The sequence below is a fragment of the Egretta garzetta genome, unplaced genomic scaffold (assembly GCF_000687185.1).
Source record: "Egretta garzetta isolate BGI_Z169 unplaced genomic scaffold, ASM68718v1 scaffold35, whole genome shotgun sequence".
Taxonomy (NCBI): domain Eukaryota; kingdom Metazoa; phylum Chordata; class Aves; order Pelecaniformes; family Ardeidae; genus Egretta; species Egretta garzetta.
The window spans coordinates 1,488,471-1,511,618 of NW_009259730.1; the positions used below are offsets into that span (position 1 = coordinate 1,488,471).

A 23,148-nucleotide genomic window follows, 5' to 3' on the forward strand; every position below is an offset into this window, starting at 1 on the left:
AAACTTGCCAAACAGTTGCACAAGTAAACTAGTTACTGCTGCCTGAAATTGCCTATTTAAAATTTACATGTGTCCATTTTAAACATACTGTTTCAAGAGGAGTAGGAATGTAGTCGTTGGTGTCCAGTGCAGCAGGTGTGGGATTATAGTCTGTTGTGTCAGTACCTGGGAGCGTGTTTGCAACTGCTTATACCTCAAACATTTTGTCCAAATATTTTGTCCAAATGATCCAGTTTGTATCTAGTTCTGCTATGTGTGACAAAGGGTGTCTTTTTTAAGTTTTCAGTAGTTAATGATGAGGTAGATGGCCTTTAGAAATGCATTGCCTTGTCTTTTATGTTGTGCTTCTTAAGCATTAACAGGAATTAATTTGGCCAGAGCTTTTCTTCTTACACTTTTCTGTTGTTGCAGTGTGTTACCTCACTGTAGCTTTCCTGTGTCCAGTTGCTGAGCTGTTTGACACAGAAGAGGATAGGATTCACCTCCAGATGAAGACATCTGAATTTGTATGTCTGCAAGTGTGCCGAGTGTCTAAACTCCCATTACAGACGATGCAGATCGAGTCAGTACATAAACAAAGAGCCTGAAGAGCTGTTTGTGTCACTGTAAAGTAGATGCTGACTTGCCGGTCAGCTGAATAGTCCTCTAGGCTCCACTGACTGCATCAGCTGGACCTCCACTGACTGTAATAGAAGATTGGAAACCTAGGCCACATCTAGACATTTACATGTTGTTTTAATCTGAAGCTGCATTAAGGGCACTACTCTCCGTACTCTTTAAGTTACATTTGTATAGAGCTACAGGGTCTAGGGTTGTATGCCTTTGGCACTGGCACTACAAAAATCATTAATAGCAAATATTAATCTATGTCATCAAATAATAGTTTGTAAAGTATGAGTTTGGATATTGTTTTCATTATGATTGCTAGCAGTAACCCCTTCTATTCACCCCCTCAAAGAATCCCAAAAGCAGGTGACCTGGAGCCACTGGTCACAGGTGGCAAGCATCCGGTTTTGGTGGTGTACACAGATAGATATTTGATAGTATCACTTGTGAATTAGTGTTGTAGTTTAACCTCAGCTGGCAACTAAGCCCCACAGAGCTCCTCACTCACTCCCCCCTGGTGGAATGGGGGAGAGAATTGGAAGGGTTAAAGTGAGAAAACTCATGGGCCTAAATAAAAGACAGTTTAATAGGTGAAGAAAAAGCTATGCATGCAACCAAAGCAGAACAAGGAATTAATCCCCTACTTCCCATGGGCAGGCAGGTGCTCAGCCATCCCCAGGAAAGCAGGGCTCCATCACATGTAATGGTGACTTGGGAAGACAAATGCCATCACTCTGAATGTCCCCCCCTCCCTTCTTCTCCCCCCAGCTCTATATGCTGAGCATGACGTCATATGGCGTGGGATATCCCTGTGGTGAGTTGGGGTCAGCTGTCCCAGCTGTGCCCCCTCCCAGCTTCTCATTCACCCCCAGCCTCCTCGTTGGTGGGGTGGGGTGAGAAGCAGAAAAGGGCTTGACTCTGTGTAAGCCCCGCTCAGCAATAACTAAAACACCCTTGTGCTATCAATGCTGTTTCTAGCACAGATCTAAAACAGAGCCCCATCCTAGCTGCTGTGAAGAAAATCAACTCTACCGCAGCCAAAACCAGCACAATTGGGCCAAACTTAATTTTGCACTTTCTGTCTTCCATTTCACATACTGCTTCACAAGCCTTGAAAAAGTCTCAGGCCTAAGGTTTTCTATTAAGATAGTTGATAGCTATAATAGTTATTGCTTACGTCTGTATTTGGGTGGCTAAAGTAATCTGAATAGGTATCCTATTTTAAAATGTAGGGACTTTAAAAGAGAAGGCAGTTCATTCCTGTTAGAACATAAGCCACCAAGCTTGGTGTTAAGCACTGTGAGATCTGGTTTTTGCCAACAAAGACATTGTGGCATGTGTACTTGGGCCTCGAAACAATTCTGTTTCTTGGAGAGAGTTCCCCTTAGTCTTAGAGATTTTGGGGGCTAGTAGCAATTTGTAGGAAGTGTATAATTATTTGAGTGGTACTGAAAACTTAATTTGGATGAATCTTCACATCTCTGGCTGATTTTTTGTTGTTTGTTTTTGTATTGTGAGGTATTACGGTCAAATGGCATGGTGTTCACATGTCAGCTTTCGTGTAAGAAATATGTTATACTACACAGGAGCTATATATAGTGGATCATTAGTAGTTTTATAAATACATTAGGAGAACTTGGAATAATTGGAAAGACAGAGAGAAATAATAGATTTGCATTCCTTGTCTTCAAACTTTCTAGCCAAGATCAGTTAACCTACCAGTACACACCTATGCAGTACTCGCTGTATTCCTACTAAACCACCAGTGTGCATCTTCAGGTTGAGCTACAAAAACAATCCCTGCCTTGCTGAGCATTTTCAGTGGAACCTGGAGGAAAATAATTGAAGTGGTTGTTCACAGAAAGATTACTCAGTTCCTTTTGATAAGTGTTTGACATTTGCTTTGTAATGCAAGCAGATGTTGGGTTTTAGCAGATATGTGTTGGGGTCGGGTGGGTTTTTGTTTGCTATCAACAAAAAGAGGAACTTTTAAAAGCCATTGTGAATTCTGCACAGAAGTATTAATTAGAAAACATAATTCTACCATTGTGCTTAATCAGAAAAACAGAAATTTAAAGCTCAACAGAATAAAACATAAACTTTCCAAGAAATGTTTGTTTTTCCAGCTCATTAACACACTGTCTCTGTTGGACAGCATTTTTTAAATACCATAAAAATTAATAGTGTATTTAAGAACTGCTTTATTGGCATGTTTCTTCAAATTCTAATTTAAACCTAGTGGTTAATTGTGCTGTCTCTGTCATCAGAGAATAGAGAAGTAAATACACCCCTTGGCTCCAAAATTTTCCATTTCCACTTTCACTTTTGACTTAGGTGAAAATACGTTCTCTGGGTGAGGTAAGAAAAGAAGATTTCAGTAGAGGTTGTTAGCTAATATTGTAGGAGGAAGACCTCTTAGTTCTTTCAAATTTAACAGAGCAGAAAAAATGTCAGCCTGATTTCACATGACTAGGGTATTGAGAAAAGGACTAAAACATCTTTGTTAGTGTTGTTGTTTCTGATAGACTCACTCAGAACAACTAGATGTAAAATTGCTTGTTTTGTCTCTGTTCTAACATGTTCGAACTTTTTTTCCCCTGAGTAGAAATCTTTAAATGAATCAAAAATAGCTAAACAATTGAACTTCAGGTTAGTTTGGTTTGGATTGTTTTCCTCACTTGGTAGTGGATCTGCTTTCTGCTTAGTACTTTTTTCTTCTTATAACATTTTGAATATTTGTGTCTCATTCACTTGAGCTCTTCGCCCATTGTGAGTTCATTTAGCCTTTTTGTCCTCATCTTTTCTCTTCGAGCTTTAACTCACTGAATAGATTCTTCCTGTTCCATTCCCAGCTCAGGTTTTCTTTGATCTCAAATTTCTGAGCAAGTTTGGCAAAGTCACGAGCCGGCCAACTCTTTGTTTCCTGCATTTTTTCCATTGGTATCTCTTAGCCTCAGTTTTGTTTACCAAGTCTAGATAATGATGACTACTTTCATGCATCCCTCCATAGTGTTTTAGCCTGAAATGATTCTTTCATATTATGTTAAAATAGATCACTGGAAGCTTCTACTCTAATTAATTAGTGTGTTTCCACCTTCTGTATGATATGCTCTTCTGTCTAGATTTTGGCTGTTCCATCTGCTTAAATCTTCCATGAGTTGTGTGGTCCCATGAACACAGGTCGCAGGAAAGGTACTCCTCTGCCACTTCATCAAAGGCAATGACTGGCATGAAGTCAAGCAGTGACTTCTTTAGTTTGTTCTTCTTACTTTTCTTAACCTAAGCATCTTTAACATCGTATTTTCAATCTTGTGAACATAATCCCCTAATACTTGTAAGCTGTTATAGTTAATATCTAAAGTGGTCAGTGCAGTGTGCATCTGTTTTCTGATGCAGTCCACACAAATGTCCGTTGTTCCATTGCTAGCTGACCTATACTAATTTTTCTTCTTAGGTAATCCACTGCAATCTTCTCATTCTCCCCTTCTGCTATTTTTCTTCTCCCCGCACCCCTTTTTTCTTCCATGGGTACTTACTACTTGGCATTTTTTCTGATCCACAACAACTAATGACCTTTACCTATGACCTTGCTAGCATTTGCTTTCTGTTCCAGCCTGTGCTTTTCTCTCAGGTGGACTAGTTAACATTTGAATTTGGTTGAACCTCTTTCTAGCATTTAGCTTGGGGTTTGCAGTTTCTTTTTCACACCTTATAAGAAAACTTGGCACTTTCTTTCCAAGTACATTAGCCAATAAAATAAAAGATGCAGTAACTCTTCCTACAAAGCTTGCTTTTCTCATGTCCTTATAACAACAGGGTTACAACGAAGCTAATACTGTTCTTCTTGTATTCACATGGTAATATAACTTGGCAGTCTTCATAATGCTCTTGATTTATGCAGCCTAGTGAAATAGCTCAATCACACTTGGCTACCATTTCATATTATGTTTAATGCAATCTGAAAGTGGATTGTCGCTGAAAAGTGGCATTCTCTTTCTGCCTCTTGCAGTACATTCCAACTTTGCATGAGATCTAATGATTGTGTGACCTTAGGATAAGTGCGATCATCTTGCTGATTTCACAGAAAATTATTGTCTGCAAAATTATTACTTTCCTATGAGATTTGTTGATCTGGCTAGTGATATGGCTACACTGTTTGCCATCAGCTGAGCAATAGAATTTCAGGAGGACTGTGCCTTTTAGAGACAGCCTGAAGTTAAATGAAGTTAAATATGATAATAACAATTTCCTGTCTGTATTACTCTTCCCTGCAAAACGCTGTCAGGCTTAGGGGTAAAATCTTCAATTTACTGAACTTTGGAGTAGAACTTATGTTGACACAAGTGGACGTTACTATTTCATCTCCTTTTGTATTGAAACTGAAGAAAGCTTCAGCACCTTTGAGGAACAGAGAATTGTTTATTTCATAACTTGTGATTCTTTTCTTTGTAACTTCTCATGCTTTTTAGGAAATTGTGTAAGTGCTGTTTTCGACCATATACTGGTTTGTTTGTTCAGGTGCAAGAGGCACTGGTATCTAGAAATCTCACTTTAATATATTAATTCTGGAATTTAAATATTTCTAGTAAAGTTTGTTTGTATAGAAAGAAGATAATGTGTCATACCAGCTTGATTTATACAATAAGTACATGTTCTTTATGGCCTTTATTGTCTCACTGATTTTATTTTCTTGCTTCTTCTGCTGCACGTCTCACTGTTTCTTTCCGGTTTCAGCATTAGTCATAGCCTATCTGTAATTAATATGCATGTGTTCCACAACCCACATCATGAGATGCGTAGAAGTATTATAAACGCACCCTACTTGAATGCAAATCCTATGACTTGTTGGCAAAACAATGCCGTATAGCAGGAAATCACAGGCAGCAGTACTGTAGGTTCATATCCTGCTGAGGGACGCTGGTACCATGCACACGCTGTTTTCTTGCTGTAATCAAATGCCTTTAGTATTGCCTATTTTTCAGAGTCCATGCTTATCACTATTTCTGTTTTTACTGCTTCATATCTTTCTGGGTTACTTCTGTGAGATTATTGTGGGACAGGATGTCAACTAGGGAATGAGTAAATTAGCAAAGACTGTTCTGAAAGTAGGGCCAGTATTATCAGTGAAATATCGAGCTCAGCAAGGGAGATACAGCTAAATATCATTCAACGTTTCTGACATGTCTGCTTCTTTCTGGCTCCAGTTTGAAACAAGCACTGAGAATTAGGGCACATTACGTAGCTAAAACATGTTAATATGCTGGAAAATGTGCTGGGTTTTACTGCTAGATCACAAAGGGTGTTGCCAAACATTTCTCTCTTAGTTACCTTAAAGGATGTAAAATAGTGAGGGTGTTTTTTCTAGCAGCGTTACCCCTTCTGCGTTTTCCTCTCTTTCTCTCTTTATTTGCTAGTTTGTTTTTATTGTCTGTTTACTTATTACGCTAGAGGTGACACCCACTGGTAATTTGTTTTATATAATTACTTTTTTCAGTTATTGGAATTCCTACAATAGTCAGACATATCCTCACAGCCTGAAAATAAGCATTAAGTTTTATGGTAAAAGAAAGCTCAATAGTTGGATTGCTTTTAAAAGTTATTGTAGAAAATATTGTGATTACGACTTTTCATGGTGTTTTGTCTTTGATTGTTTGACAGATGTACAAAGTGAGAATAATTATAATGTTCTTTCACAGTTTTCACTGTTGATGCCTGTAAAATTATGTGTATAGCTGGTTTTAGTTTTAGTGCTGGGTTTACACCAGTTATTTTGTTAAGGTTACCTCTCAGCCACTCTTCCACCAGTACAGCATATTAGCTAACATGAGTGTTAGGTTTATTTAGAAACGGCAAAGTTACTGTCTTCGTTACATTTAATTAATTTGGTTTGTACCATATTCCAGGCAGATACACAAGTACAATAATGATCTTGATTTTTGATTGTGTACAATAGCTCCAGTCATAGGCTCAAGATAGAGGGCTGTGATTAAAACACATCAATCAGTTGTAAACTGAGTTATCATCAGTAGTACTGATGACTGAAGAGAGCATACTGATGCTGGATTAGCCCACTTGCATTTACAGTAATGACTATAATGAAAATGCTGGTTTAGTAGTAGTAGGTAATTTTCTTTGTTATTCCCACTCCCTATCCCTCCCCCTTTCCCTTAATTGGAACTCTGTTTTTATGTAATCATAGCTGACGCTATTTCTGACACTATCTTCTGCTACCATCGGCTTATTTTCTAGATGGGAAGTGATGGAGTTTTGCGCCTCAGTAGTTCTGCTCTAAATAATGAATTCTTCGCATATGCAGCACAAGGGTGGAAACAGCGATTGGCAGAAGGTAACTCTCTACTTGTTCTCAGATTTACAAAAGGTTAATTGTTTTTATGAAGAATGTCTCTGTTTCTTCATTTGAGAAATACTTTTAGAACAGAAAGTGTAATACACCAGTAATTCAGCAAAAGAAAAATTGCTGATGCCATTTTGAATTTAGTGTACATTTTTACAGCTTGCTGTGGCAGCTTATTTTGACAGTTTAAAAAAAAAAACCCAAGCATTTTCATCACTGCCAGCCTTGGAAACCTAAATGAATGCAACTAAATCCCACCAACATGCTTTCGAAGTACTGATGTTATATGGTAAATTAAAACTTTCTATGTCACACTCACATTCGTTTTTCATTATTTTCATTTGGACTTGTTGGATGACTGTAACAGAAATCACTGTATGTCATCTTTGTATCTGTAATTTATAATTACCCATATTAAGCTAATCCTTGACAACTTTTATTCAATATGTTAGTATTTGTTTTTTAGGAGAATTTACACCAGAAATGCAGTTGCGCATCAGACAAGAGATTGAAAAGGAAAAGAAAACAGAACCTTGGAAAGAAAAATTCTTTGAAAGGTTTTATGGTGAAAAGTAAGTATTGAAGCAGATAAAAGCATTTTTTTATTTTCTTTTAGGAGGAAATGAAAATACAATTCTCTGCTTCACATACCACGGTCATGTGCTGTAAAAATTAATAAAGCAGTTATCAAAGGCAGTCATTCTCCAGTATAAGAAGTTGTGGGTAGAATTATAGTGATGTGTCTGCACTTGCATTACAATTGCATTTTTAAAGGTTTATAACTCATCCATAAAAATTCATTCCAAGGAGAGCTTAAGACACAAGGCCCAAGCATGCGAGTATTTTCTAATTATCTTTTAAAAGATAGCATTAGGACAGTTCTCCCCTCCTGCAAAATATAAATACAGCTTCTACAGTCTAGAAGACCAGTAGACATATTTCTGTAGTAAGGATGTTTTGGTTTGTTTTTATCTAAGCTAATTGCAGAGTTTCTAAAATCAAATAGATTTTTTAAATGTTTGACTGAGGCGGCCCTTTGCTGGAGTAGAATATACACCACAGAATAAATATTGACTAGAGATAAATGAAAGTGACAATGACTAGTCTAATTTTAGAAGTGAGATGCGAAGAATAAATAAATTCCCTTAACTGACTAAAATTAATTAGATAGTATCACTCCAGGTGCACAACTGGAGCGAGTCAGCACAATTTCATTGATGATGATACAGAGATGGCATTCTGCAGCAGCTGAAAATTCAGTTCTTATATTCATTTTTTTTAAAATCAAAGTTTAAGGAGATTCACATCTTTTTAAAATTCAAGAATCTTCCCTTTAAAAATTGCTTTAAAAAGTTCATCCATCAATATTTAGAATTGCATCCTTATTTTAAAAACTATGAAGTATTATAAGTATTAATTATTATAAAGTATAAACTAATTATTTAAAAGTTACTGGGTTTTTTTTCAAGTATGTTTTTATGGAATTTTTGCATAATACTTAGGAGACAAAAATGTGCCATGGGAACCATCAGCACATGAGATGTCTTAGTTTTGTTGTTAGATGGTTTTTACTTAGGAAATCCAGGGCACAGGGAACCCTTCATATAAGTGATTAACTTAAAGATTAAGGCATTGACTGAAGTGTTTCTGCAGTAACAGGGCTAATTCTCACCATCCACTGCCTTGGACCAGTGGGAAACGTAGTGAAAACAAGGCAGCAAACGGACAGATCCATTTTAATATTTTGTTTTGCACATCCTTGCTAGGTGCTTTCTCCCAGTGTGAATACTGTTTCTACACCACTTTATCTTTACATATAATGGAAATTCTAGGGTAATGGAAATTCTAGAGTCTTAATATGGCAGACTTTCTTATTGTCAAGTTCTTAATTTCTTACTTAACAGCTTTGAGACCTCAATGTAGTCCAGGTATTGATCCCTTTAGTATCAAAAAATAGTAATTAGGTTTTTAGATAAGGAACATAATGGCTTTTCATTATGCATGTCAAGAGAAGAGTCGGTTACCAACCTTTCATGAAAGGGCTATGTAAGGTACTGGCACAGGGCTTTCCACAAGAAGTAGAAGTTTAGTACCAGCAAAGCATGAGCACCTCGCTCTAGCTGAAGGCTATTTCTCAGTCACAAATGACTGTCACATGCTCAGAGAATGATACTCACAATTTTACAGAGCCAGCAGTCCTGCCATGCTAGCTGAATGCTGGACGCTGTAATGGTTGGCAGATAATTACTCAGTCTGCAGCGATACATGTCATTTGGGTTGATAGGTTCCTGACATCAATTTTGTTATGCAAAATGTCACATTGCAAATAATTTCCATTTTGACTACGGTACTGAATCTGGTCCCCCCTGCCCTTTCCCCAGCTTGCGTTGTTTCACTTGCATTCTTCTTCCTGGCTGTTACATAGGCAGGTTCTACTTCTTTGCTGCTTGGACAGATTTAACTACTCTTTTCTCATTATTTACTGACTGAATGGTAGCTTTTGCTATAGTTTCCACCTTGTGTAAGTCCTCTCACCTTTTTTCACTTTGGTTTTTAAACTTGCTTTGAGTATGTCTGTGCTTTGTCTCTTTTCCACTATGTTGATCTGTCTGAAGTAGCAGATTTTGAAAGCTTCCCGAGCTGTTTCTCCCATGCACTGCCTGCAAAATGGAACTCTCTTGCAGTCTAGCTTGCTCACTTTACAGTCAATGTGGTATTTTTGCTCTGACATCAGCTAGTTTGATCTTTTAATATTCCATAAGTAAATTCAGTTTTCACCTTAAACTTAGCAAAGGACCATTAATAGATCCAGAATCTTTGTAAACATTTTTAAACGCTCCCCAGTTCATGGCATTCAAGGGCTTTAGAGTGCTTCTTCCATGTTGGCTCTACACATCATGTTTCTTGTGTTTGCTCTTATCTGTACCCAGGCTGTTTACCATGGAACTGTCGGTTGTAGTTTACTTCCAACCATTTATGTTCACTTTCCCCTTCCACATGGTTGTTCATTTTTCCTCTCTCTGACTTTCTTTAAAAAACAAAAAATTCATTCTGCAGTCATTTGTCTAGGATCAGCTGATGCATGTTGCCAGAAATCCACTTTCTCCTGGCTTGTTGCCCCAGGATTGCAAGGGTTGTACTCTATTGTCTCAATATATTATTTCTTTTCCCGCTCTTGAGAGAGTTACATGTCAGGATGCTACTGCCAGATCACTGAATCAAAGCCTTAATTTTGGGTAGACCTCCTCTAAATTTTATTGCTGATTTAATCCTAATTTTGTGTTATTATTATTTTCCCCAGTACTGCTTATTACAGCGCTAGAACATCAGCATCCATATATCCTTGAATAGCTGTTCAGGGTTTTTTTTATTTGATGACTGACTGCCCTTACTTTCTATCAGGTCAATCCTGTCCTTAGCTCTTTTACTGGTGGCTATTTACTGCTGTCCTCATATTTTTGTGTTGTTTTGCAAACTTTGGGTGTCTTTTTCTCTAAGGAAGAAGACAGATCAGCTGTTTATCTTGCAATCTGAGATTGCCATAAACACGCTGATTTTGAGCCTTCTCCTTTTGAAAGCCGCCTTCTTCACTGCAGCATCTTCTTCCAAGATAGTATTTCCAATACTGCAAAAAAAACTGATTAAGATTCAGTATGTGTTCTGCTGGCCTTAATCCTTCATTATCTCATTTTTCTTACACTTCTTCCACTTCAATACGTTACTAGAATATGTGTATTTGTGTAGTGTCTGTGTGACAGTTGCATTCACCTTTATCCCGTCCTTCATTCCTTTGCTGATTTTTATTCCATAAAGATAACTGTCAGACAATATCTTTTTGTGATGTAAGCCAGCTAGACAAAATAGACTGCAGATTCAGTTTTCAGTAATGCAGTGGATTTCTTTCCCCTCTTCATTTTCCTGCGATAACTTTTGCTCATTTACCCAAGGAATTTTAGAGGAAGGAAGTTACTCACCTAAACCTAGGTAAACTAAACTTTACTTATAACTTAAACTTAGACTACATAGGGAACCTATAGTCTATGTAGAAGAAAGACACATTTTCTGAAATGCATTCAGTGTGGGAGATGTAAATTTGCTGTTCTGAATTGCCCTCTAGAGGATCCTTCCTCAGCATATTGATGGCACAATATTGTGCATATTAAGTTACTAGTGGTAGGCAATATTAATAATTACCCTGAGAGTGCTTTTTGGGATACCAATTCCGTGCTGGTTAGGGGTTTTGTTTGCATTTTACAGCTATCATTGCAATGCATCAGTTCAGTGTTTTTAAAATACGCAGCCACAGATTTTGGGGTTTTACGCATTTATTCTGTACTTCCATATACATGGGCCTTTGTGACCTCTGTATCCTCTGGCTGCACATTGACAAGTTATTTTGCTTCCATGATTTCTGAATATCTTTTATGCTCCCTTATTTCCATATTATTCTTTGTTTTCTGATTAAAATGAGAAGAGAGATCAAACTTCTATTAATTAGATTAGAAGATCCTTAAGACCATGAAATTTCTTTTAAGGCCTCCAGCCAAGCTTTTGTGTATTTTCTATTATTATGGAATCACTGAGGCACAAAGTCTGCTTGCAAAATCTTACTAAAAATGCTGAACCCCTGTGCTCCCACTGTCCTTAGGAGGAAATGAGGATGTCAGAGCAGAGACATTTTTTAAAATAAACATTTTTTTCAGCCCTTGGCTTTTGTTTAATTTTGGTTGGTTTGGTGGTGTTTTTTTAATCCTGTTGAAGTAATAAAAGTTTTTTTAAACTAATATTTTCAGGACCAAAGGTAAGAAAATCTTCAGAAGTATAGGTAGGAGAATCGTTCCTTTGCACTTCATCCCTGAGAATGAATGCATAGATTATGTGTCTTTTTAGCTCCTTAAGAATGTTAAACTTCTTTTTTTAATTATAGTGAAATCAGACGAATAGTATATACATAATCTGTTTATGTAGAAATAGTTTTTATCTCAAATGAAGTACTTAGTTTGCTGAAAGAATGGAGCAAAACCACACAAGCTGCCAACTGAGATCTTTGTAATTTACTCTTGAGTTGTAAAATGAGGCTGAAGTGGAGTTATTTTGATTTTCATCATAAATTTGAAATTACTGTCAAATTACAAAATGGAAACACATGCTTTGCCTTACTAGCTTTAGGTGCAGCTTTTTCTTTAAAGTGCAGCATTTAAGCCATATTACCATCTGTGTTGACCCTAAATACAGGTGTAGGAGGAAAAAAGGAATTTCCTTTAGAACTGTTACTGATGGAAGAAGATACAGATGTGCATTTCCTCTGCAATACATGCTGTATTAGTACTGCAGTGTTGTGCTGGTATTTAAAAAAAAAAACAAAAACAAAAATGACAGAAATTTAAAGAGAGTAAACCTGTGTAGCTTGCTTTTTTGTTTCGTGGAAGTGCCACATAGTTAAATAATGAATAATAGATTACTTATTTTAAAAATACTTAGGTTTTTTACCACTGGTAAGAAAATCTGGGTAGTTAGGTTTCCAAAATATATAAAAACATCTATAAATTAGTCAGCCACCACTTAACCAAACAATTGTTTTAAACTGGATAATATGTCCTTTTTGTAAATAAAAGATGTGGGTGAGAAAAACTATCCTATTCCTTTATCATGTCTGTGATGAAAAGACCTTTTTAATTTGTGTGTTTTTATTTAGATTGGGAATGTCAAGAGGGGAATCAATGAAACTCACTGCAGTGCAGAACAATGATGAAGATGAAAGCAATTCTTTGTGTGGATCTTCTGGCACACCTGGTCCTTCTAAGCAAGCAACCTTCGAGGACCAAGAAGAGAAAGGCGCTAAAATTCCACCTTTACCAGAGAGAGATTATTGTCCATCTCTGTGTAGTATGGAACAGGTTCCTGTCAAGGACCTAACGGCAGACTCAGAGGATATACTGATACCTGAAGAATCAATCATTCAGGAGGAGATTGCTGAAGAGGTTGAGACAAGTATTTGTGAATGCCAAGAGGAGAACCATAAAACAGAACAAGAGTTTTCTGAGGAGTCAGTAAGTCCAGCTGGCACAAATGAAGAAACAGAGGCAGTACAGCTTGCAGACAGCACTGAGTCCTGTGTCATGATGAATGATGTAACTGATACTGTATCTCACATCGAAATTAAAGTGGAGTTGAAGTCAGAATGCCCTCAGGAGGAGATGTCAGTTGTGATAGATCAGCTGGAGGATTGTGTATCACCAGCACGATCAGCTTCATCCACAAACTCTGTCAGTGATACAGCAGAGAAGGATTCTGAGTCTGCAAAAGAGCTAATTGCACCAGAAATGCCAAATGCTGCTCTGGAAGGCTCCTTGTTCACTGGTGGAGGCATTGCGGTGGATATGGAGCTTCAAAGTGACCCTGAGGAACAGTCATCTGAGAATGCTTGTATTTCCGAAACTTCCTTTTCCTCTGGAAGTCCAGAAGGACCATGTGTTTGTATTGCCTCTCCTGGAGGAGACACTCAGTCAACTTCAGAGGAACCCTGTACTCCAGCATCTCTTGAAACAGCTTGCTCATCTGAAGTGTCCAGTACTGAAAACATTGAAGGGGATATTCAGCAAAAGGCCAGTGATGAAAACTTGCACACACCTTTAATGTCAGAAATCTCTCCCATGTCCACCTCACCTGTAACCTCAGAAGCATCTCTGATGTCAAATTTACCTTTAACATCAGAGGCATCACCAGCTTCTAATTTACCTTTAACATCAGAGACATCTCCAATGTCTGATTTGCCTTTAACATCAGAAACTTCTTCAGTATCTTCTGTTCTTCTAACTTCTGAAACATCTGTGGCAAATAGCTTGCCTCTTCCATCAGAGACATCTCCAGTTTCTAATTCCCCAAGCAATGAAAGACTTATTCTGCAACAAAGAAAATCGCCATGTTTACTGGAGGACTCCCTTCCTGCTTTGAAAGAAGAAAGCTCTGCCATTCCTAAGGTGGTTCAAGAAGAGAATCTTGTTGTTCAGCCAAAGCAACTTCAGAGTGCCCCTGAAAATATGAAAGTTGGTCCACTTACAATTATACCTGATTCTTCAGTATTGGAAGAGCCCCAAAGCAAAAACCTCAGTCATCAGCCATGTAAGTCACATTCCGAAATTGAGAAATCCTACATTGCATCCATCCCAGAACACTCATCTCCAGAGGTGATCAAAATTAAAAATCACAGCATTCAGCAAAGAGGTGACAAGAAAGGTACACTCTTGCCATCAGAGGTAGCTGTCTTACCAGAAGGATCAGTTGGCAAAAATATCGAATTGCTTCCATCAAAGCCGCATGATAAACTATATACCTCATCTCTAGAGAAAGCTACATTCTCTGAAGTGTGCAGAAGTAAATCTCACAAGCTAATAGGCAGCACCCAAAGTCGGCTAGAGAGTTCACATTCTTCCAAGTCATTAGAACCCACAAAATCTCCTGAAGTGAGGAATGAAAGTAGAGATCCAGAGATCCCAAAGAGGAAAACGGCAGAACAGCACAGCTTTGGAATCTGCAAAGAGAAGAGAGCTAGAATAGATGATGATCAGCCTAATCGTAGTGCTTCATCAACAAGTCCATCTGATAAAGATCAGCCACCCAGAGAAGAACCCCGAGTTCCACCCCTTAAGGTAAAGTAATGAATAAACAGGCTTACTTGGAAACTAAAGGTTTATTATCTCCCTCCTACTGACTGCATGCAGACACAGTGCACAGTATATTTCCTATAGAGGTGTGAGGGGTGTTAGCACTGATGTTTTTGCTTTGCTATTACATTCCTACCATGCCAAATTACTTCTGATATAAATATACCTATAGTTGTTCAGTCAGGGTCTTTGCTACAAAATTGCTTTTGTGTGAGGGAAAGTTTTCCAGGATCTATGGCTTAATCTAATTCAAGAGCTTCCCCATTATTTACACAGTGCTACTTGTTTTTCTAATTGCCCAACTCTATTATCCACTTGTTCTCCTGTGGATGACTTCTCCAGCAGCATGAATAATAAGTGCTGCCGTAACCAATACTAAGTAAAACAACCAGCAAGAGAACCTAGAGTCAGAGTAGTTGGAGATCCCTTTGCAAGCCCAGGGCTTGGGGTAGGCTGAAGAATAAGATTTCCCTGTAGAATTAATTGGAAACAGAGACCTGTCTGTGAGTGGGAAGTGTCTAATTGATATGTGTATAGGTATCTTTGTTAATGGCAAAGCAAAAGGTAAAAAAGATACACCAGCTAAGCAAACATTTTTATGTGTATCATTCTGCTATGTAAGAAATAAATTCCAGTTGAAAGCTTTTTTTTCCTAATAGAGGGATCTATAGTTTTAGTTATATTTAGGTTCATCATTTTGGCCCTTTTAATTTTGTACATGATGACATCAGCCAAGTTTTAGATCAAATATGCTGAACTTAAGCCACTGACTTTGCAATACTAGTTCCTGATTATTCAGAAATACCCTTTTCTGCATTTATTTTTAACTGCTGCAATCACTGAACATTGTTAATATGGCCAGGAGGGCAAATAGGCTAACTGTTTTAATCACTAGTGCGGCAGCATATTTCAGCTAATTTATTTTTATGAGCAATGATGCAATTGGAAGTTAGCCCATTCTGAGTTTAGTGATACTGTTTCATATTTGGAAGGTCTCTATCTAGCCTAATAAATTCTAATCACTGTCTAAGCACAAAAGAAAATAGATCACTAGGGAATAAAAAAAAGGTCATTACTATAATAATAAAAATAATCAAGCACTTAGAGCTTTAGCAGTTCTGGTGATGCAAAGTGGAAACTGAAAAAAGTTGGTCCTGAAACAGAAAGCAAAATGATGTGAAGTAATTGTGAGTTTATGATATTCTTTAAAGTATGTTCATGTAAATGTTAAAGCTTCACAATATTAGGCATGAGTGTTTATTTATAAGCCAAAAATTTAACTGCTAGGGAAAGTGAAGTATTCCAGCCCTCCAGCCAGCACAGAGTTGTATGGTTATATAGAACCATAGAATCATAGAACTGTTTATATTACAATACCATCTTAATATTGATTTCCACTGATCTCTTATGGAAAACCAGATGCTGTCAGTCTTGCACAGCCTCAAGAACTGAGTCTCCCTGATGCCTCCAGCCACTGAATGAGAATACTAAAAAATTGGGAAGCATTTCAAAAAATAATTTTGGACAATCAGATCTAGTATGTTTTTTGTGCAACAAATAGTTGGCTCTTGGGTCATCTCACCAACAAACCCCTATCCTTTGTAATTAAGAGGAAAAAGAACCCCAGTTCTCCTAAATCATTCTGCTATATGGCTCTCACTTCCCATCATGCCGTATGACTACTTTTTCTACAAATGCTACCTAGTTTTCTTCTCAGTTCCTTTCAGAAGAGAAGTCAGCGCATTAACCACTAAGTCCTATTACTGTGGGCAGCTGGTAAACATATGTCCCTTCTAAGAAACTGAAGTGGTTTTTTGCCAGCCTTTGGGTATTCTGAGAGAGTGCATGAATTATAAAGTGGTCCCAGGACTCTTAATCTCTAATCCTGAAAATGGATGTGCCTAACTGGAAACATACTAATAATCCCAGTGATTTTATAGTGTATTATTTTGCTTAAAGTTTTAGGTATTTAAAACTTTAGTATTTGCATTTTTAATTTTTGTAGGTTTGAAGATTTCATTTTTGAAATGCAGTAGCATAGGAGGTATCCCAGGGATGTACTAAAGTGAGTCTCTTAAAATTGCAGGTGAGGAAGGGAAAGGTGTATCCTTCGGTGATTCACTTCTTTTATACCACTATTCTGAAGTGCTCTGTAGTGTAACGTGAAAAACAGGCTCAGTGCTACATCCTATCCAAAGGCAAGATTTGGTGTCCGGTATGTAAGAGAAAGACAGGCTGTTCCTGATGCCTTAGTCATTGGAGATCAAGGACCAAAAGCACTACCTGAACAGTATTTTTTCACACGTTTGCAGCAAGAGCTTAGTTGTAGGCTTTTTTCCAGTATCACTGCACTAGGCTTGTTGATCTTCTCAGTTAGATACACTGCATATAAAACAGGGCTGACAAATTGTATCAGATAAGCATCATCTTGTCATCCAGTTCAGTCTTCCTTCCTGTCAGAAGGATCGACATGAGTAGGCTAATACAGGTGTCAGTTATTCATGCCGGAGGATGATAAAACGCTGAAGTGTAAATATCATTCATTTTTAGCATTCTTCTGTCCAGCTCCACTGAACAGTAATTCTCTTCATTACCTTTCTCTGACCCTTTAAGAGACAGCTGGTGATTTTAGCGAGTCGATGATCTCATTAAAATTATTGGTTTTTTTCTTCCTTTAGATTCAGCTTTCAAAAATTGGACCGCCTTTCATCATCAAGAGCCAACCTGTTTCTAAACCAGAACCTCGAGTTTCCCCAAGTACATCGGTCAGCAGTGGGAGAAACACTGGGGCTAGAACTCTTGCAGATATCAAAGCAAGAGCTCAGCAAGCAAGAGCCCAAAGAGAAGCTGCAGCTGCAGCAGCCGTAGCAGCAGCTGCGAGCATAGTCTCTGGAGCAATGGGGACCCCATGCGAAGGTGGGAAGACAAGAACACTGGCACACATCAAGGAGCAAACAAAGGCCAAGCTATTTGCAAAGCATCAAGCCAGAGCTCATTTACTCCAGACTAATAAAGAATCAAAATCACAGTTCAGCTCAAAGGAAAGTACCTCATCTCTGGAGATACCAACTTCTACTGACACAAAGATTGAAGGTTCTACTGGTGTCATTATAGTTAATCCTAACTGCAGGTCCCCTAGCAACAAGTCTGCTCATCACCGTGAGACTACCACTTTATTGCAGCAGCCACTTAACACAGCTACATTACCAGAAACTGCTACTGAGATAGCTGTGCACAGTTCTGATGAAACTATACCTATGCCACAATTGTGTGAGAAAATTATTTCATCTACCTCTACTGAAAGTAACAGTGTGCCAGTGCTTTATAATAAAAGTTCAGTCTCTGTGTCTGTTTGCAGCACTGCTATGTCTGGAGCAATTAAAGAACTTTCTTTTGCAAGTTCTGTTGATAAATCCTCTGTTTTAATGTCTGTTGACAGTGCAAACACAGCAGTTTCAGCTTGTAATATAAATATGCTGAAAACCATCCAAGGGGCTGATACTCCATGCATAGCCGTTGGACCAAAATGTATTGATAACAGTAACGTACCAGTCTCCATAGACAATACGGTCTTACCAAATGCCATCGATGACAAAAGGTTGCCGATACCAAGTAGCAATGCGAGTAACGCAGTCTCCAGTCATTATGCCACTGTGCCAGCTTCATCTATTGCAAATAATTTGCCAAATCATCTCTCTGGTAGTTCTGTACTGATTCCCCCAGTGGGGACTACCAACAGATTTTCTTCTGATAAGATAGCCATAACCGGGTGTAACGAGCAAAGCACGGTCTCCATTCACACTACCGTTAGGTCAGCTTTAAGTTGCAGTGAGGCCCTTGCAGTAGCAGAGTCTGTTGCAAGGCCGCCCGTTTCAATGTTTACTGGTAACATGGTGACAATAAGCTCTTATGATAACGCTACTAAATTAAATGCTGATCTCTTAGAAAAAAGCTCTGGAGCACGAAACCGAATGGACCTCCCTGGTAAATCTCAGCCAGTGAGCTTTACACAAACTGCCATGAATAGGTCTATACCTTGCAAAGTCATTGTTGACCACACTACAAACCTGAATTCCAGCCTGTCACTTTCTTCTTCTATTGAAACTGCAGAGAACAGCATTGACCTGCAGAGCAGACCCGTAAGGACAGAAGCTGCCTTACAAAGTATAGCCTGTCCTCAGGTGTCTGTCATAAGCAGGCCTGAAGTGGTCTCTAATGAGGGCCTTGAGCACAGTTCCAGCTTTATCACCATTACGGCAAAGCAAGACAGCAAGAACTTGCAGGCAGGTTGTTCAAGCCTTCGAGAAGTGCCTCTTGCTCCTCAAGATAAACTAATTGAGGTGGTTACTCCCAGCCAAGGTTTTGCTGAGCAATTAAGAGGTCCTTCCGCATTTAAAAACGAAGCAGATGCTGCCTGTGCCAATCAGTACAACACTAACAACAGAATTTGTTGGCATGACGAAGAGGCAATGAGTACAGACCAGCCGGTGGTCAGCCATCTTAACTCCGGTAAGCATAAGGAATACGCAGAGCAAAACTGCTTAAAACATGTCAAAACCGAACCTTCCAGTTACGCGCAAATGTCAGAGCTGCAGTCCAGGAGTCTTCTGACGAGCATCGCTGTCCCCGTTAAATCGGAGACTAACGAGTCTGACAAGTGCTTCAGGATGGACACTGAGGATTTCACAGGACCTGAAATGCCCGCCCAGGCTGCAGAAATAGCCGCGAGCGCGCAGCCGCCGCAGACCTCCAAGACATCCATGGCGGACTCCATGGAAGATTCCCTGTCCCTGACAACAGAAACCCTGAAGCGAGTTACCAGTGCCGGGGGCTCTGGCTGTCGCTTGTCGTCAGTGGAGGCCAACAATCCCTTAGTGACACAGTTACTGCAAGGCAATCTGCCTTTAGAGAAAGTGCTGCCGCAGCCCAGGTCAGGAGCCAAACTAGAAATTAACAGGCTTCCCTTGCCTTTGCAAACTACCTCAGTATGTAAAACAGCAGTGTCCGAGAGAAATATTGTCGAACATCCTTCCAACTCGCCTAATCCAGATGGTAAAGGATTTATAGCGGGCAGCATAGCCCCGCTGCAGATCAGAAAGCGTGAAAACCATCCGAAAAAGAGGATGGCCAGGACTGCAGGGGAACATGCTCAAATTAAATGTGAGCCGGGGAAGGTGTCAATGGACACAGATGTTAAAGTGGCTCCTTGTGTAATTAGTTCCAGCGTGAATCAGCTAGGGCATGGTCAGCCATTTAAGCAGGAGTGGCTGAACAAACACGCCGCTCAGAGCCGAATCGCTCACAGCCCGGAGATCAAGCAGCAGAAGAGGCCGTTGCCTTCGTGCAGTTTCCAGCAGAGCTTATTTCACATTGATAAAAATGGCAGCTTTCACGCAGAAGCTAGTACCTCACATAGACAGCATTTTTACCAAATGTCCATGGCTGCAAGAGGCCCCATTCCTACAGCAGCTTTGTTGCAAACTACTTCAAAAGGCCCACCTGGCTGCAACGCATTTGCTTTTAGCAGACACCTGGAACAGAAGGGCTTGGGAGAAGTGAATATTTCTACAGCAGCTCACCAGCTGAGGCTAGGAAGTGTGTTTTCCCCTAACATTCAAATCAAGGAAGGTGATGACATTGCCAGTGCCTCTCAAACTCTGCAGACTAATACATTAGTGCATCCCCCTCCTCCCCCTCCGCCCCTGCCACCTCCTCCCCCTCCTCACCCAAATGCAGAAGTCCCCTCCGATCAAAAACAGCCGACAGTTACTATGGAAACCACTAAAAGACTTAGTTGGCCTCAGCCAGCAAGCATCTGTAGCAATATAAAATCTGAACCTATTTCTTTTGAGGAAGGTTTAAGCAGCAGCTGCGAACTGGGCATGAAACAAGCCGCCTATGATCAGAACGAAGTGAAAGAACAGTTAAAAGCGTTTGCATTAAAAAATGCAGATTTCTCTTCCTATTTACTTTCTGAGCCACAGAAGCCTTTTACCCAACTTGCTGCTCAGAAAATACAGACGCAGCACCCACCGCAGCAGCAGCAGCAGCAGCAGCAGGTCTGTGGAAATTATCCAACAATACACTTCGGTAGCACAAGCTTCAAAAGGGCAGCATCTGCAATTGAGAAATCGATTGGGATTTTAGGAAGTGGCTCAAACACTGCCACAGGCCTGTCGAACCAGAACGCGCAGATCCCGGTTCAGAAATTTGCTGACAGCAGCAATGCTGATGAACTGGAACTGAAATGCTCTTGCAGGCTGAAAGCCATGATCGTGTGCAAAGGCTGCGGAGCCTTCTGTCATGATGACTGCATAGGGCCTTCCAAACTGTGTGTAGCTTGTCTGGTTGTACGGTAGGAACCGAATCAAAGATGCAGTATCCCTTATCAGCATGGGAGAGCAGGACAAAGGAACGGAGAAATTGGGACGGTTTAGGCCACTAATGGTTTGCAATTAGTTGATTGATTATTTTGTTTTGTTTTTTTCTTCCATGAGGTGCTTTCAGAATTTAGTTATTCTTGCCTGAGTGCCATTTTCCAGGAAGAAGAGGAAACCTGTAGAAGTAGTTTTAAAAAAAAGAGATAGCCTTGTTAATGAAGCGTCTCTGAGCTCTCTTGCTGCGCTAAAAAAAAAAAAAAAAAAAAGCATTAATGCATGTCATTCGTAGCTTCTATTTATTTGCACAAAGTGCAGCACGTTTTTTTCTCCACTTTTTGCTAGTTGCTACAAGCTGCAGGTTAGAGGTCAGTGGAAGAATAACTGCAAGAAGTGGAGTAACTATGCAGAATGAATAACACACTGAGTAGCGACTGTTTTGAGTGGGGTAGTGGCAAGGTGCGGGGGTATCGGCCATTGTAGCTTCTAAATCGGTTTGCAGTTTTTCTGCTGATAGGATTGTTGTCTTCAATTGACTTTCACTATCTAGGGCTAAAATATAGTCACTTCACCTACGGGGAAAAAAAAAAAGAAAAGAGGAATTTTTATTATTAGAGGAGTTTCCTTACGTGCCTGCCAGGGACTCTGGAACTCAAATCTTACTCATCATCTCTTCTTGTTGATTCCTTAAGAAAGATTTGTATATGGGCTGAGTTAGTGGGACCAACACTGGAATCACGTTGGCTTCAGCAGAGTCTGGAGAAAGTAACTTCTCTCCTGGGGATTAGACACCTGTTTTCTCTTCCTGTTTCCCACTCAAATATTCTTCATTTGTGTTTGTCTCTCTAATCTGTCCACTTAGTTTGTCAGTCCCAAATATATATATATGTAGGGTCAGACTTATGTGATAGGTTCTGGATGTTTTAGCCTTTCGGTGGCCTAAAAATAATGCATTCTTATGATGAACGAATAAGGAAAAATTCGAATCGTGTGTTGGTTGAGTATTAGATTATCAGTTGTTTTTCCTCTTACATGAGTTACTCTAAATAACATCTCAGAGTTCTGCCATTTAAAGTAATTCTCAGAATTACTTATAACACTGACTTTTTTTTTTCTCAAAGGAATTCAGACCCCTTACTCTACCTTTTAGAAATCTGGAAGCAAAAAGGCATTTTTAAAAGGGATACTGCATCTTTAAAGTAACCTTCAGTATTTATCCAGTACTGTATTTACATTTAGGACTATAGCTGCATTCCAGATGCGCTAGCCACCATAACAGCAGAGAAGACAAATGATAATTTTGGGGCCCTATTCACCTGAAGGGAAAATATTATAAAGGGATAAAGCACATGCAGTTGCTGGGGAGATGAAAATACCTTGGGTTTTTTTACCCCCACTTCAAGAACACAAAATGTGGAGTGCAAGTTATCCATCTGCCAATATGTGGTCGGGTCTGCCCAAATGTCAGAATCAGAGAGAAGTGTTATTTTTACTGTTACAGTAGAACCTCACTAATCCAAAGACCTCAGGGTCTGCTCAAGAAAACTGGTTTTCCTTCCACAATTTTCAGAGAGCAATGTCGTAAGAATGTGTGAGACGTCATACTGCTTGGATTTCATGATGCATTTACCGTTGCATTCTGAAATATTAATGTGAATGATAGAACTATATTTAGGAAATAAAAGGTAAACTACATTTTACACTATACTTTTTTTATATGATCTTTGTTTGCATACTTGTTCGTAAGCGGTCTCCCTGACATGGGTGCATATTAGTGAGGTTCTACTGAATGGAGGAACCACACTTACTTTCTTGTGGGACCATCTTCACAAATACAATAAATGCCATTTATTGTCTTAAAAGTGAGCTGGAATATCTACAACATACATTCCTGTCATAGGAAGCTCTATGGTGCACCTTGATGTTCTCTTTTATTGTAATTAGCAACATATCAGTATTATTTTTGACACTGTGTGGTACGAAGGCCATTTATAATTACACTAACAAATTTGTTGCTGATACAACAATATATTTTTTCTATACAAAAGTGCTCCTTAATATGACACGTGAGTTAAGAAACAGCTTCTCAGCACTTTCAGGGCTTCTGGTAGGAAAATAAGCCAGCCAAGCAAAAACCTAAAAGCAA

General features: G+C 39.1%; 1 protein-coding gene across 1 annotated transcript in view; it reads left to right on the forward strand.

Annotated features, from left to right (window-relative positions):
* ASXL3 (ASXL transcriptional regulator 3) overlaps nt 1–20,984 on the forward strand; it is a 159,512-nt gene extending 138,528 nt beyond the window's left edge. Inside the window, exons 10-13 of the mRNA XM_035894956.1 lie at nt 6,856–6,952; nt 7,428–7,533; nt 12,657–14,610; nt 17,304–20,984. Of these exons, the coding sequence (XP_035750849.1) occupies nt 6,856–6,952; nt 7,428–7,533; nt 12,657–14,610; nt 17,304–20,984 (5,838 nt within the window). The remainder of the gene's footprint in view (nt 1–6,855; nt 6,953–7,427; nt 7,534–12,656; nt 14,611–17,303) is intronic.
* Nucleotides 20,985–23,148: the final 2,164 nt, after the last annotated feature.